Source organism: Chelon labrosus, assembly GCF_963514085.1.
Source record: "Chelon labrosus genome assembly, chromosome: 1".
NCBI lineage: Eukaryota > Metazoa > Chordata > Actinopteri > Mugiliformes > Mugilidae > Chelon > Chelon labrosus.
The window spans coordinates 1,115,220-1,131,019 of NC_140337.1; the positions used below are offsets into that span (position 1 = coordinate 1,115,220).

Consider the following 15,800-nt stretch of genomic DNA (forward strand, 5'->3'; position numbering starts at 1 on the left):
GAGAAAATGACCAGAGGATGATCAAGTTAGTATCTGCACCATTAGAAATATGGATGAGCTGTGTCAGTGACATGTACTCTTGATACATTTTTTAACAACAGCTCAGCCAACAACCCCTCTCCCACCAGTGACAACACCAACTACACCTAAACCAACAACTGTTGCACCAACAACTCCTGCACCAGGTACATCTAAACCAATAACTGTTGCACCAACTACACCTAAACCAACAACTCTTGCACCAACAACTCCTGCACCGGGTACATCTAAACCAACAACTCCTGGACCAGGTACATCTAAACCAACAACTCCTGGACCGGGTACATCTAAACCAACAACTCCTGGACCAGGTACATCTAAACCAACAACTCTTGCACCAACAACTCCTGGACCAGGTACATCTAAATAAAACAACTGTTGCACCAACTACACCTAAACCAACAACTCCTTTGTCTGCCATTTACTCTTCCATAATTTTCTGAATTATCTCTACAGGACCATGTCCTCCTAATGCAGTTTATATAGACTGTGGTCCAGCCTGTATCCCGACTTGTATGGAACCCCACACAAACTGTTCTGGCTCCTGTATTAGTGGCTGCTTCTGCAAACCCGGGTTTGTTTTCAAGGGACGAAAGTGTGTGCCTCTGGAGCAATGTGGCTGTCTGGATGACCAGAATAACTATTATGAGGTTAGTATTACCGCATGCAGAAATGCCTGTTTAGCACATAGGTATTACAAGACAATAAAGAATAAATAGCTTGAATGATATATTGTGCACACTGTTGCTCATTTGTTCAACTTTCCTACAGCCTGGAGAGATTGTATCTGGAGATGGCTGCACTAAGCTGTGTCGCTGTGAAGGCAACTACACATTTGAATGTGTCGATAAGTCCTGTGACCCCACTGAAGAGTGTCGAGAGGTAGATGGTGTTGCAGCATGTTATCCCAAAGGTAATAATGTTTGATCACTTGTCAAAGAATTTGTAAAAGTACTTATACTAGCAGCTCAGAACAATCTAGTTTGGACAAAGATGGTACTGTAAGATTTTGAAATTGTTCTCAGATAAGTGAAAATTCTCACCAGTTAGTTTGACATTTTTTTCTTTTGTCTTTTTATCTTGCTATTCATTGTATTTTTCTTATTTTTTCGTCCTTTGGATTATTTGTGAAGTGGGTTAGGGGTAGGGGAATTGGTTCTGAGACTAGACAAACATTTGTACCAAATAACAGCTAATATACAGTTTCTTGTTTCATGTGCCCTTAGGTTCATCTACGTGTGTATCAACTGGTGATCCTCACTACACCTCCTTTGACAAACGACGCTACAACTTCATGGGCAACTGCAGCTATTTGATGTCTAAACCCTGCAATGAAACAAGTCTTCCATATTTTGAAGTCCATGTCGACAATGAAAATCGGTATAACAAACCCAAGGTCTCTTATGTGAAAGCAGTACATGTATATGTGAGCATGGTGAAGATCTCCATTCTCAAAGGTGGCACTGTGCAGGTAAGAAATAAGGGGAGGAACTGCAACACACTCATATAATTGGCAAGAACACTATACAGTCTATGTCCTCAGTAATCACTCATCACTCATGTTATTTGCACTGTACAGGTGAATGGGACCAACGTCAACCTACCACTGACTCCGGTTCCTGGTGTATCTTTGTTCAAGTCAGGAAAGCATTACACTGTGTCCATGGAATTTGGTGTAACAGTTCGTTATGATGGAAAGCACTTCATGGATATCAAAGTAATCAAAGAGTAAGTCAAGACCAAATACAACCTGTCACCTCAATTGTCCTCACCCCACCCCATAGAAACTCCTTTTTGGTGAAGGTTTTGTCAAAATACTACACTGAGAAATAGTGCTTTGTAAGAATAACAGCAAGTCGCACACTCTTGGACATGGTGGTGTGGCAGAGAATAGTGAAATGTAGCTCAGGCTCTGGTGTTGTTCTCACTTCTGCAAAACTATTTCTCATTTTCTTGTAATGTGCAGCTATCAGAACATACTGTGTGGACTGTGTGGAGACTATGATGGAAACGCTAAAGATGACTTCCGTAAACCAGATGGAACCTTGACTAGCAATGTTAATGAGTTTGGGCACAGCTGGAACACTGATCCAGAGTGAGTATTGCATGGATACTGTACAAGAATGAATAAACCTTTTGGAAAAAATACAACATACATTAAAAGATTTTTATCACTATTTATGTTTCAAATTTAAACTCATTGTGAATATAGGCAGGAAGAATGTTGTCATAGATGGGTTAATTGCAGAAGACAAATTCCCAGAAAACAAAGACCACACCATTTTTGTTTTCAAAGTTTTTATATGTATATGTATATGTATTTTCAAGAAGATTTTAAATAAGGATAGTTACCAAGGGCACTAACTTAGTAACACAAAGCTTCTTTGAATGAATGTTTGTCTTGACAGGTGTAATAAGAAACCCAACACCACCAACCCTCAGTGTGATGAAGATGACAAGGAACTGTATGAGAGCTCTGGATACTGTGGCATCCTTCTGGATAAAAATGGTCCTTTTGCTGTGTGCCACCGCAAAGTCAACCCCAATGTACATATATGCACATTCACGCACACACACACACACAATATGCTCCTGCATTAAATTTTGTAAAAATTTAGAAAAAAAAAAAGTTAGATATGGGTAATGAACCTCAATAGGTGGTTTAGAGATAAGAGGAATGAGTAACATAAAAGAGGGCAAAAAGAGGGAGAGGATGCATATTAACTCAACAAATTAACTGTACGTCTGCAGAGATACTTCAAGGACTGCGTCTTTGACTTATGTGAGATGGATGGAGCCAAGCCCGTCCTGTGTGAAGCCATTGAAGCCTATGTCAATGAATGCCAGGACCGTGGGGTCAACGTTGGATCATGGAGAAATGAAACCTTCTGCCGTGAGTGTTGGGTGAATGAATGAATGGAGAAATAATACCACGAGAACAGTGGGGTGGAAAAGACAGAAGCAGAAAAAGAGGTGGCTCTCAAGATCATGTCTTTTGGCATGACAAAGTCCAGTGGTGCAGCACACAGAGTTGTGCAGAGATGTCCATGTGTAATACACCGTATTCCCTCATACACCAGAGTAGTCCTAATGTCTAGTCTTTTTCTAATTAGCCTCAGATCAGAGGTAGGTCTGTATTTCTAATTCCTTCTCTTTCATAACTATAACAATAGTCTGTCATATTTAGTTTAGTACACAGCCTGTAATAATGATTAATGACTTGTGCTGTTAATTCAAACTCAAACCTTTTTGTAACAGTTTCAAACTGAAAAACCTTCTAGCATGTATGTAGACCATAACCCCTCATTTCTTAAACTGGCTGTTTTTGTGAAACATCTGCCAGCAACAACAGCCACCAGGGATTAAAGAATGACAGTTTTTTTCTTCTCCTCACCATCAAGCAGTGCTTCTTCAAGGGGGCATTGTTGGATTTTTCTTTTTTCTGTTCCTTAGTGACTATGGTACCTGATGTTTGTAAACCAGAGTCACTGGTACGACAAAGTGCTGAAAATAGCTTGTCTGAAATGAAAACTGTAGAAATGCACTGATGTGCTGTTTCTATGTACGTATATGCTCAACTGGTATGCATATTAGGCAACAGGACTTTATGGTCTACCCTTATTTTGTCCCTCGGCCCTTGTTTGTCTGTAAAGACGACAGCCATTATGTGAGACCTGTTAATTGACCACAGGTTTTTATTTTTGGAATATTGTTTCATAAAACAAAAAACACTAAAAACACTAGAAGTACTAAACAAGAGTTGGGTCTCATGCTGGGTTGAAAGCCAAGGAATAAAAATGCGTTTTAAGACAAGTTTTAAAAATGGACAGTGAGGGGGCTTATCTGATGTGCAGTGGTAGATCGTTCCATAATTTGGGAGCAGCAACAGAAAAAGCATAACATATAAGGTAAGGTACGTGCTTCTATCTGAGCCATTTCACTAATTTTAACCTCTTGTCCTCCCTCTAGCCCTAAAATGCCCTCCCAACAGCCACTATGAGTCCTGTGCAAACCCCTGTCAAGAGACATGTTCTGGAAAACCTCCATCCTGTGGTGGGCCCTGCTCTGAGGCCTGTGTGTGTGACCCTAACTATGTCCTAAGTGCTGGCAACTGCATCAAGAACACTTCTTGTGGCTGCAAACACACAAACGGGCAATATTATGAGGTACAGTGAAATGGGTCTAACAGCCAGCTGGAAATGATCCAACTTGCACACTCTCTTACTTTAGACGTTAGATATGGATAAGGGAAAACTGTGCTTGTGTGTCCTCTACACATTTTGCAGGGCGTTTTGAAATCCTTATAATGTAAATTTGCACAGGGAAAACACTGTGCCCAGCATGCTACTTAACTGAACTGACAGTTGTGCTTTGTGTGTCTCAGCCTGGAGAGGAGTTTTATGTGGAGGACTGTAAGCTGAAATGTAGGTGTGATGCTCCCTCTGTCACGTGTGTGGCCTCTGACTGCCCCCCACTGCACGAGTGTAAACTCCTGGAAGGAGACCTGGGCTGCTATCCCACTGGTAGGTTTACATCAAAGGCAGTACAAGTCGAGTAGGCACCCCCAGCTCATAGCAATGACACTCCTTGATGGCAGCAGCCATCCCCAGCAGGATGCAGCCTGACACAGACACACACACAAGTGCATTAGGAACAACTCAAAAAACATGAAGAACAGCACAAGGTGTTGAGCTGGACTCCAAATTCACCAGATCCCAATCTGATCAAGTATCAGTGAAAGTCAAAAGCAGCAGAGAACTGCACTGTTATAATGTAATTGTCTTTCTGAGAGACCAGCTGTGTAGTAGTCGCATGTTGTTGTGTTGTTCAAGCTGCTTGTTCCTGTTTCTCAGGCTCTGAAGACTGCGTAGTCTCAGGAGATCCTCACTACAACACTTTTGACAACAAGTACTATACCTTCATGGGAACTTGTACCTACACACTGGCCAGAACCTGCAGGAATAACACAGGTATGAACAGGTTTATTTATTTCTATGTCATCTTCATTGCACCTGTATTGATTTTGCTTAACCTATATTTAGCTTCATTCACGTGAATCAGTCTATTGCTCAACCTGATACTAGTTTACAGGTCGTACAATACATTTCTTTGGGTTCACGGTGTTTGTCACCAAAATCTGCATTTGTCCACACCTTCGGCAGTAGGATAACTTGGTAGAGCTCAAGATATGCAGACAATTTTAGGATGAACAATATTTAAACAAAAGTTGTATTCTACCAATACCAGACAACATACATTTTTAATATATGTGCACAATATTAAGGACTTTGAATGGTGCTCCCTGTGCAGGTCCTTGGTTCTCTGTAGAGGGGAAGAATGAGGAGAGAGGAGTGTCAGGTGTGTCCTACCTAAGAAAACTCTATGTCACAGTGGATGGGATCACAGTGACGATGTTGAAGAGCAGGAAAACACTGGTCAGTATGGGTAACATTTACTCTAGTACACAATGTATTCCTTGTCTATAAATGTACACTGTAAAAGATAATTAGTTGTTCTTACAGAAACTGGAAGTTATGCTTGCCAGAATAATTCTATAAAATAATTCAGTAAAACTGTAAACAATTAACAACTGATTAAAACCTTGTATTAATCAGTTAAGCAGAAGATGTCCATGGACATTGTTTTGTTGACTATATTAGGTCCTAAAAGGCATCTTTTCACCTTTCACTCTTCAAACAAATTTCAACATTATTTAAACAACAGGAGAAATGACTTTTTCAGGACTTTTGTTATGGGTGAGATTATGCCATCTGAATTTTACAACTGAATTTTCTGTCAAATTAATTATAATTAGGATACCTTTTTGATCAAGTACAAAACTGCAAAACTGTTCAAAATATTTCAGTGCCTGTTCACCGTATTAGTCAGTGAAAACAGAAATAGTTCCGACACATTCATCTCCTACTGGCTACTTTGGTATAGATTTTTTAGGTTTTTTCCTTTTACCAGAAATGTGAAACATGTAACCGTGTTCACAGAGCATAGTAGTTAGTTTAAGAGTTACTATGCTACAAAGCTGTGTAGAGCTGTGTAATGGGAGGAACCAGGGGTTTAGTGTAAGATTTTGGCAAACAAACAAAGTATTATATTTTATTTTCATTTGTGTAAATAGGTTTTCTTCATCATCTTTCAGGACTTGTTTGAAATCCACTGATGTTTTGAGTCATTTTTAAGCAGAACTTCTCAAGGGTGCAAAGACCTTCAATACTGTAGCTACTGTATATATAACTGTAAATATTCTTATCTGTAAAGTATGTATACATTTGTGTAAATGTAATACAGTCTCCATCTTTTACACTTTTGCCAAGAAATATGTTTATTTGAACATATTCTTCCTTTAAAATGTTTGGTTTGGCTCAATATAACAAATTATTATTGTATAAATTACATTACATCTTACAGAATGTCAATGTGATAGATTTTTCTTAGATAACCTTGAATTAATCGTTATCACCAAAGAATAACTGGACAAAAAGAAAAAGTGTCTATATGAGTTCCATCCCCAATCTGATTTAATCTCTTGGTTTCGTAAAATGAAACCCTGTCCCATGTTCTTTTCTCTTTTGAATATTTGATCTTATCCTTGTTCATTGATATTTATTTCTGTTTAATTCCATTATCTCTGAAATCATTCCACGACACTTTCTTCTCGTTTTTCCCTATGCTCATTAGTTTGATCTAAAGTTGCAGCTTCTGTTTAACATGGCCTTTATGTCACACATCTCTCTGCCAGGTGAACGGATTGCGAGTGGCCCTTCCTCACTCCCCATCTCCACTTATTTCTCTAAGTCTTGTTGGTCAGTTCGTCAACCTGCACACAACCTTTGGCCTGCAGGTGCGTTGGGATGGAAACCATTATGCTCAGATTACTGTTCCTAGGTAAGTATCGAAGTTTGTTCAGCGTTTTCTTACATTTTTTCTTCCTCTCTATCTGTCTCTCTATCATTCTTTTTTTTTGAAACATTGAGTTGTGTTTTTGTTTGTCTGCTTTTAATTCAAATGAACTACAATCCATCTTCCTAAGACATGCTGATCTGTTAATCCTGCATTGTCCTACAGCTCCTACAGCGACCAGATGTGTGGTCTCTGTGGTGACTATGATGGGAAACCAGGAAATGATTTCACTAAACCAGATGGAAATCTGACAGAACAGGTCAATGACTTTGGGAACAGCTGGCAGACAGAAGAGGATGAGGATGACTCGTGAGTTGATACATATTGATCTTTGTTCTGTAATGTGAAAATGTACAGGTGTACTTGAAACATCCTTTGATAATTGTGACTAAGATGCACCCTTGATGGTTTTTCTGGCTGATTTACTGTTACCTGTTATACTGTACATAAACCATTCAAGGTATGTATGGAGACACAAATGCATGCCTTACAGTTATGTCTTCAATTACCTATCGTATCTACTACATATCTAAATCTTGCTGACATTCTAATTTTTGATGATGAATTAAAATGAATTGACTGCTCATATAAGAAATTAAATGCAAACTTGTTTTGTGTTTGTGCTGATCAGGTGTACCCCAGGTACAACGCCTGACACGGACTGTGATCCCGCCCTTGAGGTTGAGGTGGTTAAACCAGACAAATGTGGCAAAATTACAGATCCCAGTGGACCCATGAGGTGAGAGCAGAGAACTGTTTTCTCCCCCTAATTACTGACTTACTCAGCGTCTTATTGTTTGGACACCTGGACCCTAATGTTTCTGTGTTGTTTTTGTCTATATTTAAATGTAAGACATTTCCCACAGTGCAGTAGAAGCAGTTAGAATGACCCACACTGAATACAATACAACCAACACGTATCATAAACTTAATTTAGATGCCCCGACCAAATCCCATTTAACATGATGCAGTCTGACAGTTATAAATGGGTTGGTAGAAATCCCCTCAGGCTGTCCCCCAGGTTTTGACCAGGCCTCAGTAAGGAATATGAAATCAAGGTTAAGGGATGTGGTCATGAAGGAAGAAACATTTATTTGACATAGACTGAGAGTTCAATAGAGCGAGAGTCAGTTGGTAAACGTTTGATGGGATTTTTTAAAAGCATCCTTAGTTTTCGTTTTTCCGAGCAGATGTAGAAGTTTTACATTGATTTTTGTCTCTATGCTTTTCAGTATAATGGTCAATCTCTTCTCTTTTCCAGAGAGTGTTTGGCTGTGGTAGATCCCACTCCGTTCTTCCAAAGCTGTGTGTATGACATGTGTCGGTTCAATGGCCAGCAGCACGTACTGTGTGACCAACTCCAGGCCTACACTACTGCATGCCAAAATGCTGGAGTCACAGTCCACGAGTGGAGAACTCCAGAGTTCTGTCGTAAGTCCATTCCTTCATCCAGACAGGCTCATTTGTTGTCATTGTGGGAGGACTAGTTGTAGCAGCTTTGTTACCTTGAGGTCACTTGTCATTCAAAATGTATTTCTTTGTGTACAGTGTACATTTTGTAATGTCGAAATATTTGATTAAAATTCAAGAAATAAGAAGAATTTTCCTGAAAATGACATTGATCATAAAGTAAACTTTGGCAAAGCCTCCTCCCAGCACTGCACCAAGCCTATTTGCAACCGAATCCAGGCTACGTTAGTCAAAATGACTTTTACTTTGACTGTTACTTTTACTGTTACTGTTACCCAAGTGGTGTTGTACCAGAAATAACTGCAACATTCACCATCATCCCACCCACAAACTAATCTTGTATCGCTCTTCTACTAAGCTTTCTTTGATTCTTCCTAACACCTCTCTTTAATGAATTCATCCCTTAATCTTTTTCCACTTTTGTCCACCATTGCCCCTCTCCCCATCTGTCTTCCCTCTGTTCATCCATGCAGCCCTGACCTGTCCTCCCAACAGCTCCTACTCCCTGTGTGGGAGTCCATGTCCCGAGACATGTCGGGGTGTGGCTGGACTGCCTGGCTGTGAGGACGTCTGTGTGGAAGGTTGTGAGTGTGACTCAGGCTTTATCCTCAGCAATGACAAATGTGTGCCACTGAAAGACTGTGGCTGTGTGGACACCACTGGAGCCTATCACCCTGTAAGTGAGAACAGCCTCCTGAATCATTTTCAAAGCTCGTGCTCTCTTTGCCTGGTTTAGGTCTGAATCTAAAATAAAGCTGTTCTGCATTTATGGACATTTTTGGAGATATTACACAACATGACCAAGATGAGGAGAGTGAATAAAAAAACTGACAAACATCTGTTGAACAGAATGACATTACCTAAAGCTAGTGCCTACTTATCCTCCATCCTGTCCCATCAAACTTCACAATACAGTCTAAGTTTGAGCGAGCATTTCAGCCATTGATTCATGTCTATGGTGACGTTTTTAACATCATGGCTGATAAAATCAGAACAGGGTACACATGGATGAAGAAATCAGCAAGCCATAGGCTGCAGGACAGATTTGTAAAATGCCGAAAGGTTATTTCTGCTGTTTTCTGTTATTTCAGCAGTACTTGCTGGATAGTTGTATTGTATTGTATTGTGTATTGTATATAACTTGTATTGTGTGTATGCTTGTCAGATGGATGAAGACTGGTACTTGGAGGGTTGTCAGCAGAAGTGTGTGTGTCGTAGTGGAGGTTTAATCCAGTGTCACAACACTAGCTGTAATCCAACTACTGAGAGCTGCCAGCTACAGAATGGAGAATATGAATGCCACCCTGTGGGTATGTAAATTACACAAACATACAAACACAAATAATACACTAATTATCTGGCAAGTTTTGAATGAATTAATGCTACTACACAATAAACAATGAACATATAATTGAATTACCAAATGGATAAAGCTCAGAACTTCTACAGAACTGCAAAAGCACATATCGTTCATTTCTAAATGCTAATAAGGGAGAAATATCTCTCTTTCCGTGGATACATTTTCTGCAACATTTGGATCAACTGGAGGCCTAATAGAGAATAATTTGAACATCCCAAAAAGCTTTCTTACACACATATAAAACCCTACCATACATCAGTATGACATGCTGTTTTATGTGACAGTGAGACACCTTCAGACACACATCTGAAATACTCCAATCACTGTATTTTTGCACTTAAACCAGAATGTATTTCTGTGGAAATGGTGATTTCTGTTTTAGTTTAACAAGGTCCTGTTTCCACGGAAACTGCAGACTTTAATATAACCAGACTAGAAAAAAAGGTAGAGGGGTTAGTGCTTTTTGTCTCCTCCCACTGGCACCTGCACTCATTTACTTTCCAGCAAGGCCCATGTATTACTTTTTATTACAGTATATACTTGCAAATATGCAGTATTCATATTGTATATTGTTTGTGCATAGTAAGAGGCTTCTTAAATACTAATGCACATGTGCATGCTTTACATACTCCTTGACCAGGTACAGCTAAACCAACAACTCCTGGACCAGGTACATCTAAACCAATAACTATTGCACCAACTACAACTAAATCAACAACTCCTGGATCATCAACACCTAAACCAACAACTCTTGCACCAACAACTCCTGGACCAGGTACATCTAAACCAACAACTCCTGGACCGGGTACATCTAAACCAACAACTCCTGGACCGGGTACATCTAAACCAACAACTCCTGGACCAGGTACATCTAAACCAACAACTCTTGCACCAACAACTCCTGGACCAGGTACATCTAAACCAACAACTCTTGCACCAACAACTCCTGGACCAGGTACATCTAAATAAAACAACTGTTGCACCAACTACACCTAAACCAACAACTCCTTTGTCTGCTATTTACTCTTCCATAATTTTCTGAATTATCTCTACAGGACCATGTCCTCCTAATGCAGTTTATATAGACTGTGGTCCAGCCTGTATCCCGACTTGTATGGAACCCCACACAAACTGTTCTGGCTCCTGTATTAGTGGCTGCTTCTGCAAACCCGGGTTTGTTTTCAAGGGACGAAAGTGTGTGCCTCTGGAGCAATGTGGCTGTCTGGATGACCAGAATAACTATTATGAGGTTAGTATTACCGCATGCAGAAATGCCTGTTTAGCACATAGGTATTACAAGACAATAAAGAATAAATAGCTTGAATGATATATTGTGCACACTGTTGCTCATTTGTTCAACCTGCAGCCTGGAGAGATTGTATCTGGAGACGGCTGCACTAAACTGTGTCGCTGTGAAGGCAACTACACATTTGAATGTGTCGATAAGTCCTGTGACCCCACTGAAGAGTGTCAAGAGGTAGATGGTGTTGCAGCATGTTATCCCAAAGGTAATAATGTTTGATCACTTGTCAAAGAATTTGTAAAAGTACTTATACTAGCAGCTCAGAACAATCTAGTTTGGACAAAGATGGTACTGTAAGATTTTGAAATTGTTCTCAGATACGTGAAATTCTCACCAGTTATTTTTCTTTTGTCTTTGTATCTTGCTATTCTTTGTAATTTTCTTATGTTTTCTCCTTTGAATTATTTGTGAAGTAGGTAACGGGTAGGGGAATTGGTTCTGAGACTAGACAAACATTTGTACCAAATAACAGCTAATATACAGTTTCTTGTTTCATGTGCCCTTAGGTTCATCTACGTGTGTAGCAACTGGTGATCCTCACTACACCTCCTTTGACAAACGACGCTACAACTTCATGGGCAACTGCAGCTATTTGATGTCTAAACCCTGCAATGAAACAAGTCTTCCATATTTTGAAGTCCATGTCGACAATGAAAATCGGTATAACAAACCCAGGGTCTCTTATGTGAAAGCAGTACATGTATATGTGAGCATGGTGAAGATCTCCATTCTCAAAGGTGGCACTGTGCAGGTAAGAAATAAGGGGAGGAACTGCAACACACTCATATAATTGGCAAGAACACTATACAGTCTATGTCCTCAGTAATCACTCATCACTCATGTTATTTGCACTGTACAGGTGAATGGGACCAACGTCAACCTACCGCTGACTCCGGTTCCTGGTGTATCTGTGTTCAAGTCAGGAAAGCATTACACTGTGTCCATGGAATTTGGTGTAACAGTTCGTTATGATGGAAAGCACTTCATGGATATCAAAGTAATCAAAGAGTAAGTCAAGACCAAACACAACCTGTCACCTCAATTGTCCTCACACCCACCCCATAGAAACTCCTTTTTGGTGAAGGTTTTGTCAAAATACTACACTGAGAATTAGTGCTTTGTAAGAATAACAGCAAGTCGCACACTCTTGGACATGGTGGTGTGGCAGAGAATAGTAAAATGTAGCTCAGGCTCTGGTGTTGTTCTCACTTCTGCAAAACTATTTCTCATTTTCTTGTAATGTGCAGCTATCAGAACATACTGTGTGGACTGTGTGGAGACTATGATGGAAACGCTAAAGATGACTTCCGTAAACCAGATGGAACCTTGACTAGCAATGTTAATGAGTTTGGGCACAGCTGGAACACTGATCCAGAGTGAGTATTGCATGTATACTGTACAAGAATGAATAAACCTTTTGGAGAAAAAAACAACACACATTAAAAGATTATTAGCACTATTTATGTTTCAAATTTAAACTCATTGTGAATATAGGCTGGAAGAATGTTGTCATAGATGGGTAAATTGCAGAAGACAAATTCCCAAAAACAAATACCACACCATTTTTTTTTTCAAAGTTTTTATATGTATATGTATATGTATTTTCAAGAAGATTTTAAATAAGGATAGTTACCAGGGACACTAACTTAGTAACACAAAGCTTCTTTGAATGAATGTTTGTCTTGACAGGTGTAATAAGAAACCCAACACCACCAACCCTCAGTGTGATGAAGATGACAAGGAACTGTATGAGAGCTCTGGATACTGTGGCATCCTTCTGGATAAAAATGGTCCTTTTGCTGTGTGCCACCGCAAAGTCAACCCCAATGTACATATATGCACATTCACGCAAACACACACACACTCACACAAAATATGCTCCTGGATAAAATTTTGTAAAAATTTCCTTGTAGCTAGACAAGTTAGATATGGGTAAAGAACCTCAATAGGTGGTTTGGAGATAAGAGGAATGAGTAACATAAAAGAGGGCAAAAAGAGGGAGAGGATGCATATTAACTCAACAAATTAACTGTACGTCTGCAGAGATACTTCAAGGACTGCGTCTTTGACTTATGTGAGATGGATGGAGCCAAGCCCGTCCTGTGTGAAGCCATTGAAGCCTATGTCAATGAATGCCAGGACCGTGGGGTCAACGTTGGATCATGGAGAAATGAAACCTTCTGCCGTGAGTGTTGGGTGAATGAATGAATGGAGAAATAATACCACGAGAACAGTGGGGTGGAAAAGACAGAAGCAGAAAAAGAGGTGGCTCTCAAGATCATGTCTTTTGGCATGACAAAGTCCAGTGGTGCAGCACACAGAGTTGTGCAGAGATGTCCATGTGTAATACACCGTATTCCCTCATACACCAGAGTAGTCCTAATGTCCAGTCTTTTTCTAATTAGCCTCAGATCAGAGGTAGGTCTGTATTTCTAATTCCTTCTCTTTCATAACTATAACAATAATCTGTCATATTTAGTTTAGTACACAGCCTGTAATAATGATTAATGACTTGTGCTGTTAATTCAAACTCAAACCTTTTTGTAACAGTTTCAAACTGAAAAACCTTCTAGCATCTATGTAGACCATAACCCCTCATTTCTTAAACTTCCTGTTTTTGTGAAACATCTGCCAGCAACAACAGCCATCAGGGATTAAAGAATGAGAGTATTTTTGTTCTCCTCACCATCAAGCAATGCTTCTTCAAGGAGGCATTGTTGGATAGGATACTGGATTAAATAGGTTTATGCATTCAGGTAGGAGTGGATAACTGCAGAGTTCAATGGAACCACAGCATCTTACTTTCTTGAATGTAACTAATCCATCTATCTAATATATTCGTTAATTCCCTAAGCATCTCCACTTGAATTATGTGCCAGCAACCTTTAATGTTAGGAAGACTCCTAAATGGTAAGATAAGGTAAGGTACGTGCTTCTATCTGAGCCATTTCACTAATTGTAACCTCTTGTCCTCCCTCTAGCCCTAAAATGCCCCCCCAACAGCCACTATGAGTCCTGTGCAAACCCCTGTCAAGAGACGTGTTCTGGAAAACCTCCATCCTGTGGTGGGCCCTGCTCTGAGGCCTGTGTGTGTGACCCTAACTATGTCCTAAGTGCTGGCAACTGCATCAAGAACACTTCTTGTGGCTGCAAACACACAAACGGGCAATATTATGAGGTACAGTCAAATGGGTCTAACAGCCAGCTGGAAATGATCCAACTTGCACACTCTCTTACTTTAGACGTTAGATATGGATAAGGGAAAACTGTGCTTGTGTGTCCTCTACACATTTTGCAGGGCGTTTTGAAATCCTTATAATGTAAATTTGCACAGGGAAAACACTGTGCCCAGCATGCTACTTAACTGAACTGACAGTTGTGCTTTGTGTGTCTCAGCCTGGAGAGGAGTTTTATGTGGAGGACTGTAAGCTGAAATGTAGGTGTGATGCTCCCTCTGTCACGTGTGTGGCCTCTGACTGCCCCCCACTGCACGAGTGTAAACTCCTGGAAGGAGACCTGGGCTGCTATCCCACTGGTAGGTTTACATCAAAGGCAGTACAAGTCGAGTAGGCACCCCCAGCTCATAGCAATGACACTCCTTGATGGCAGCAGCCATCCCCAGCAGGATGCAGCCTGACACAGACACACACACAAGTGCATTAGGAACAACTCAAAAAACATGAAGAACAGCACAAGGTGTTGAGCTGGACTCCAAATTCACCAGATCCCAATCTGATCAAGTATCAGTGAAAGTCAAAAGCAGCAGAGAACTGCACTGTTATAATGTAATTGTCTTTCTGAGAGACCAGCTGTGTAGTAGTCGCATGTTGTTGTGTTGTTCAAGCTGCTTGTTCCTGTTTCTCAGGCTCTGAAGACTGCGTAGTCTCAGGAGATCCTCACTACAACACTTTTGACAACAAGTACTATACCTTCATGGGAACTTGTACCTACACACTGGCCAGAACCTGCAGGAATAACACAGGTATGAACAGGTTTATTTATTTCTATGTCATCTTCATTGCACCTGTATTGATTTTGCTTAACCTATATTTAGCTTCATTCACGTGAATCAGTCTATTGCTCAACCTGATACTAGTTTACAGGTCGTACAATACATTTCTTTGGGTTCACGGTGTTTGTCACCAAAATCTGCATTTGTCCACACCTTCGGCAGTAGGATAACTTGGTAGAGCTCAAGATATGCAGACAATTTTAGGATGAACAATATTTAAACAAAAGTTGTATTCTACCAATACCAGACAACATACATTTTTAATATATGTGCACAATATTAAGGACTTTGAATGGTGCTCCCTGTGCAGGTCCTTGGTTCTCTGTAGAGGGGAAGAATGAGGAGAGAGGAGTGTCAGGTGTGTCCTACCTAAAAAAACTCTATGTCACAGTGGATGGGATCACAGTGACGATGTTGAAGAGCAGGAAAACACTGGTCAGTATGGGTAACATTTACTCTAGTACACAATGTATTCCTTGTCTATAAATGTACACTGTAAAAGATAATTAGTTGTTCTTACAGAAACTGGAAGTTATGCTTGCCAGAATAATTCTATAAAATAATTCAGTAAAACTGTAAACAATTAACAACTGATTAAAACCTTGTATTAATCAGTTAAGCAGAAGATGTCCATGGACATTGTTTTGTGGACTATATTAGGTCCTAAAAGGCATCTTTTCACCTTTCACTCTTCAAACAAA

The 15,800-nt window shown here is 40.0% G+C and overlaps 1 protein-coding gene across 1 annotated transcript in view; it reads left to right on the top strand.

Annotated features, from left to right (window-relative positions):
* The window catches only part of zanl (zonadhesin, like), a gene marked incomplete at both ends in the record, with an annotated part of 74,819 nt that overhangs the window by 21,059 nt on the left and 37,960 nt on the right, over positions 1-15,800 (top strand). Inside the window, 27 exons of the mRNA XM_084542016.1 lie at positions 102-395; positions 496-689; positions 811-952; positions 1,266-1,510; positions 1,619-1,767; positions 2,006-2,134; positions 2,448-2,586; positions 2,791-2,932; positions 4,009-4,205; positions 4,424-4,562; positions 4,893-5,009; positions 5,350-5,474; positions 6,794-6,939; positions 7,120-7,263; positions 7,586-7,693; positions 8,216-8,385; positions 8,898-9,100; positions 11,151-11,292; positions 11,594-11,838; positions 11,947-12,095; positions 12,335-12,463; positions 12,777-12,915; positions 13,131-13,272; positions 14,069-14,265; positions 14,484-14,622; positions 14,953-15,069; positions 15,410-15,534. Of these exons, the coding sequence (XP_084398142.1) occupies positions 102-395; positions 496-689; positions 811-952; positions 1,266-1,510; positions 1,619-1,767; positions 2,006-2,134; positions 2,448-2,586; positions 2,791-2,932; positions 4,009-4,205; positions 4,424-4,562; positions 4,893-5,009; positions 5,350-5,474; positions 6,794-6,939; positions 7,120-7,263; positions 7,586-7,693; positions 8,216-8,385; positions 8,898-9,100; positions 11,151-11,292; positions 11,594-11,838; positions 11,947-12,095; positions 12,335-12,463; positions 12,777-12,915; positions 13,131-13,272; positions 14,069-14,265; positions 14,484-14,622; positions 14,953-15,069; positions 15,410-15,534 (4,307 nt within the window). The remainder of the gene's footprint in view (positions 1-101; positions 396-495; positions 690-810; positions 953-1,265; positions 1,511-1,618; positions 1,768-2,005; positions 2,135-2,447; positions 2,587-2,790; positions 2,933-4,008; positions 4,206-4,423; positions 4,563-4,892; positions 5,010-5,349; positions 5,475-6,793; positions 6,940-7,119; positions 7,264-7,585; positions 7,694-8,215; positions 8,386-8,897; positions 9,101-11,150; positions 11,293-11,593; positions 11,839-11,946; positions 12,096-12,334; positions 12,464-12,776; positions 12,916-13,130; positions 13,273-14,068; positions 14,266-14,483; positions 14,623-14,952; positions 15,070-15,409; positions 15,535-15,800) is intronic.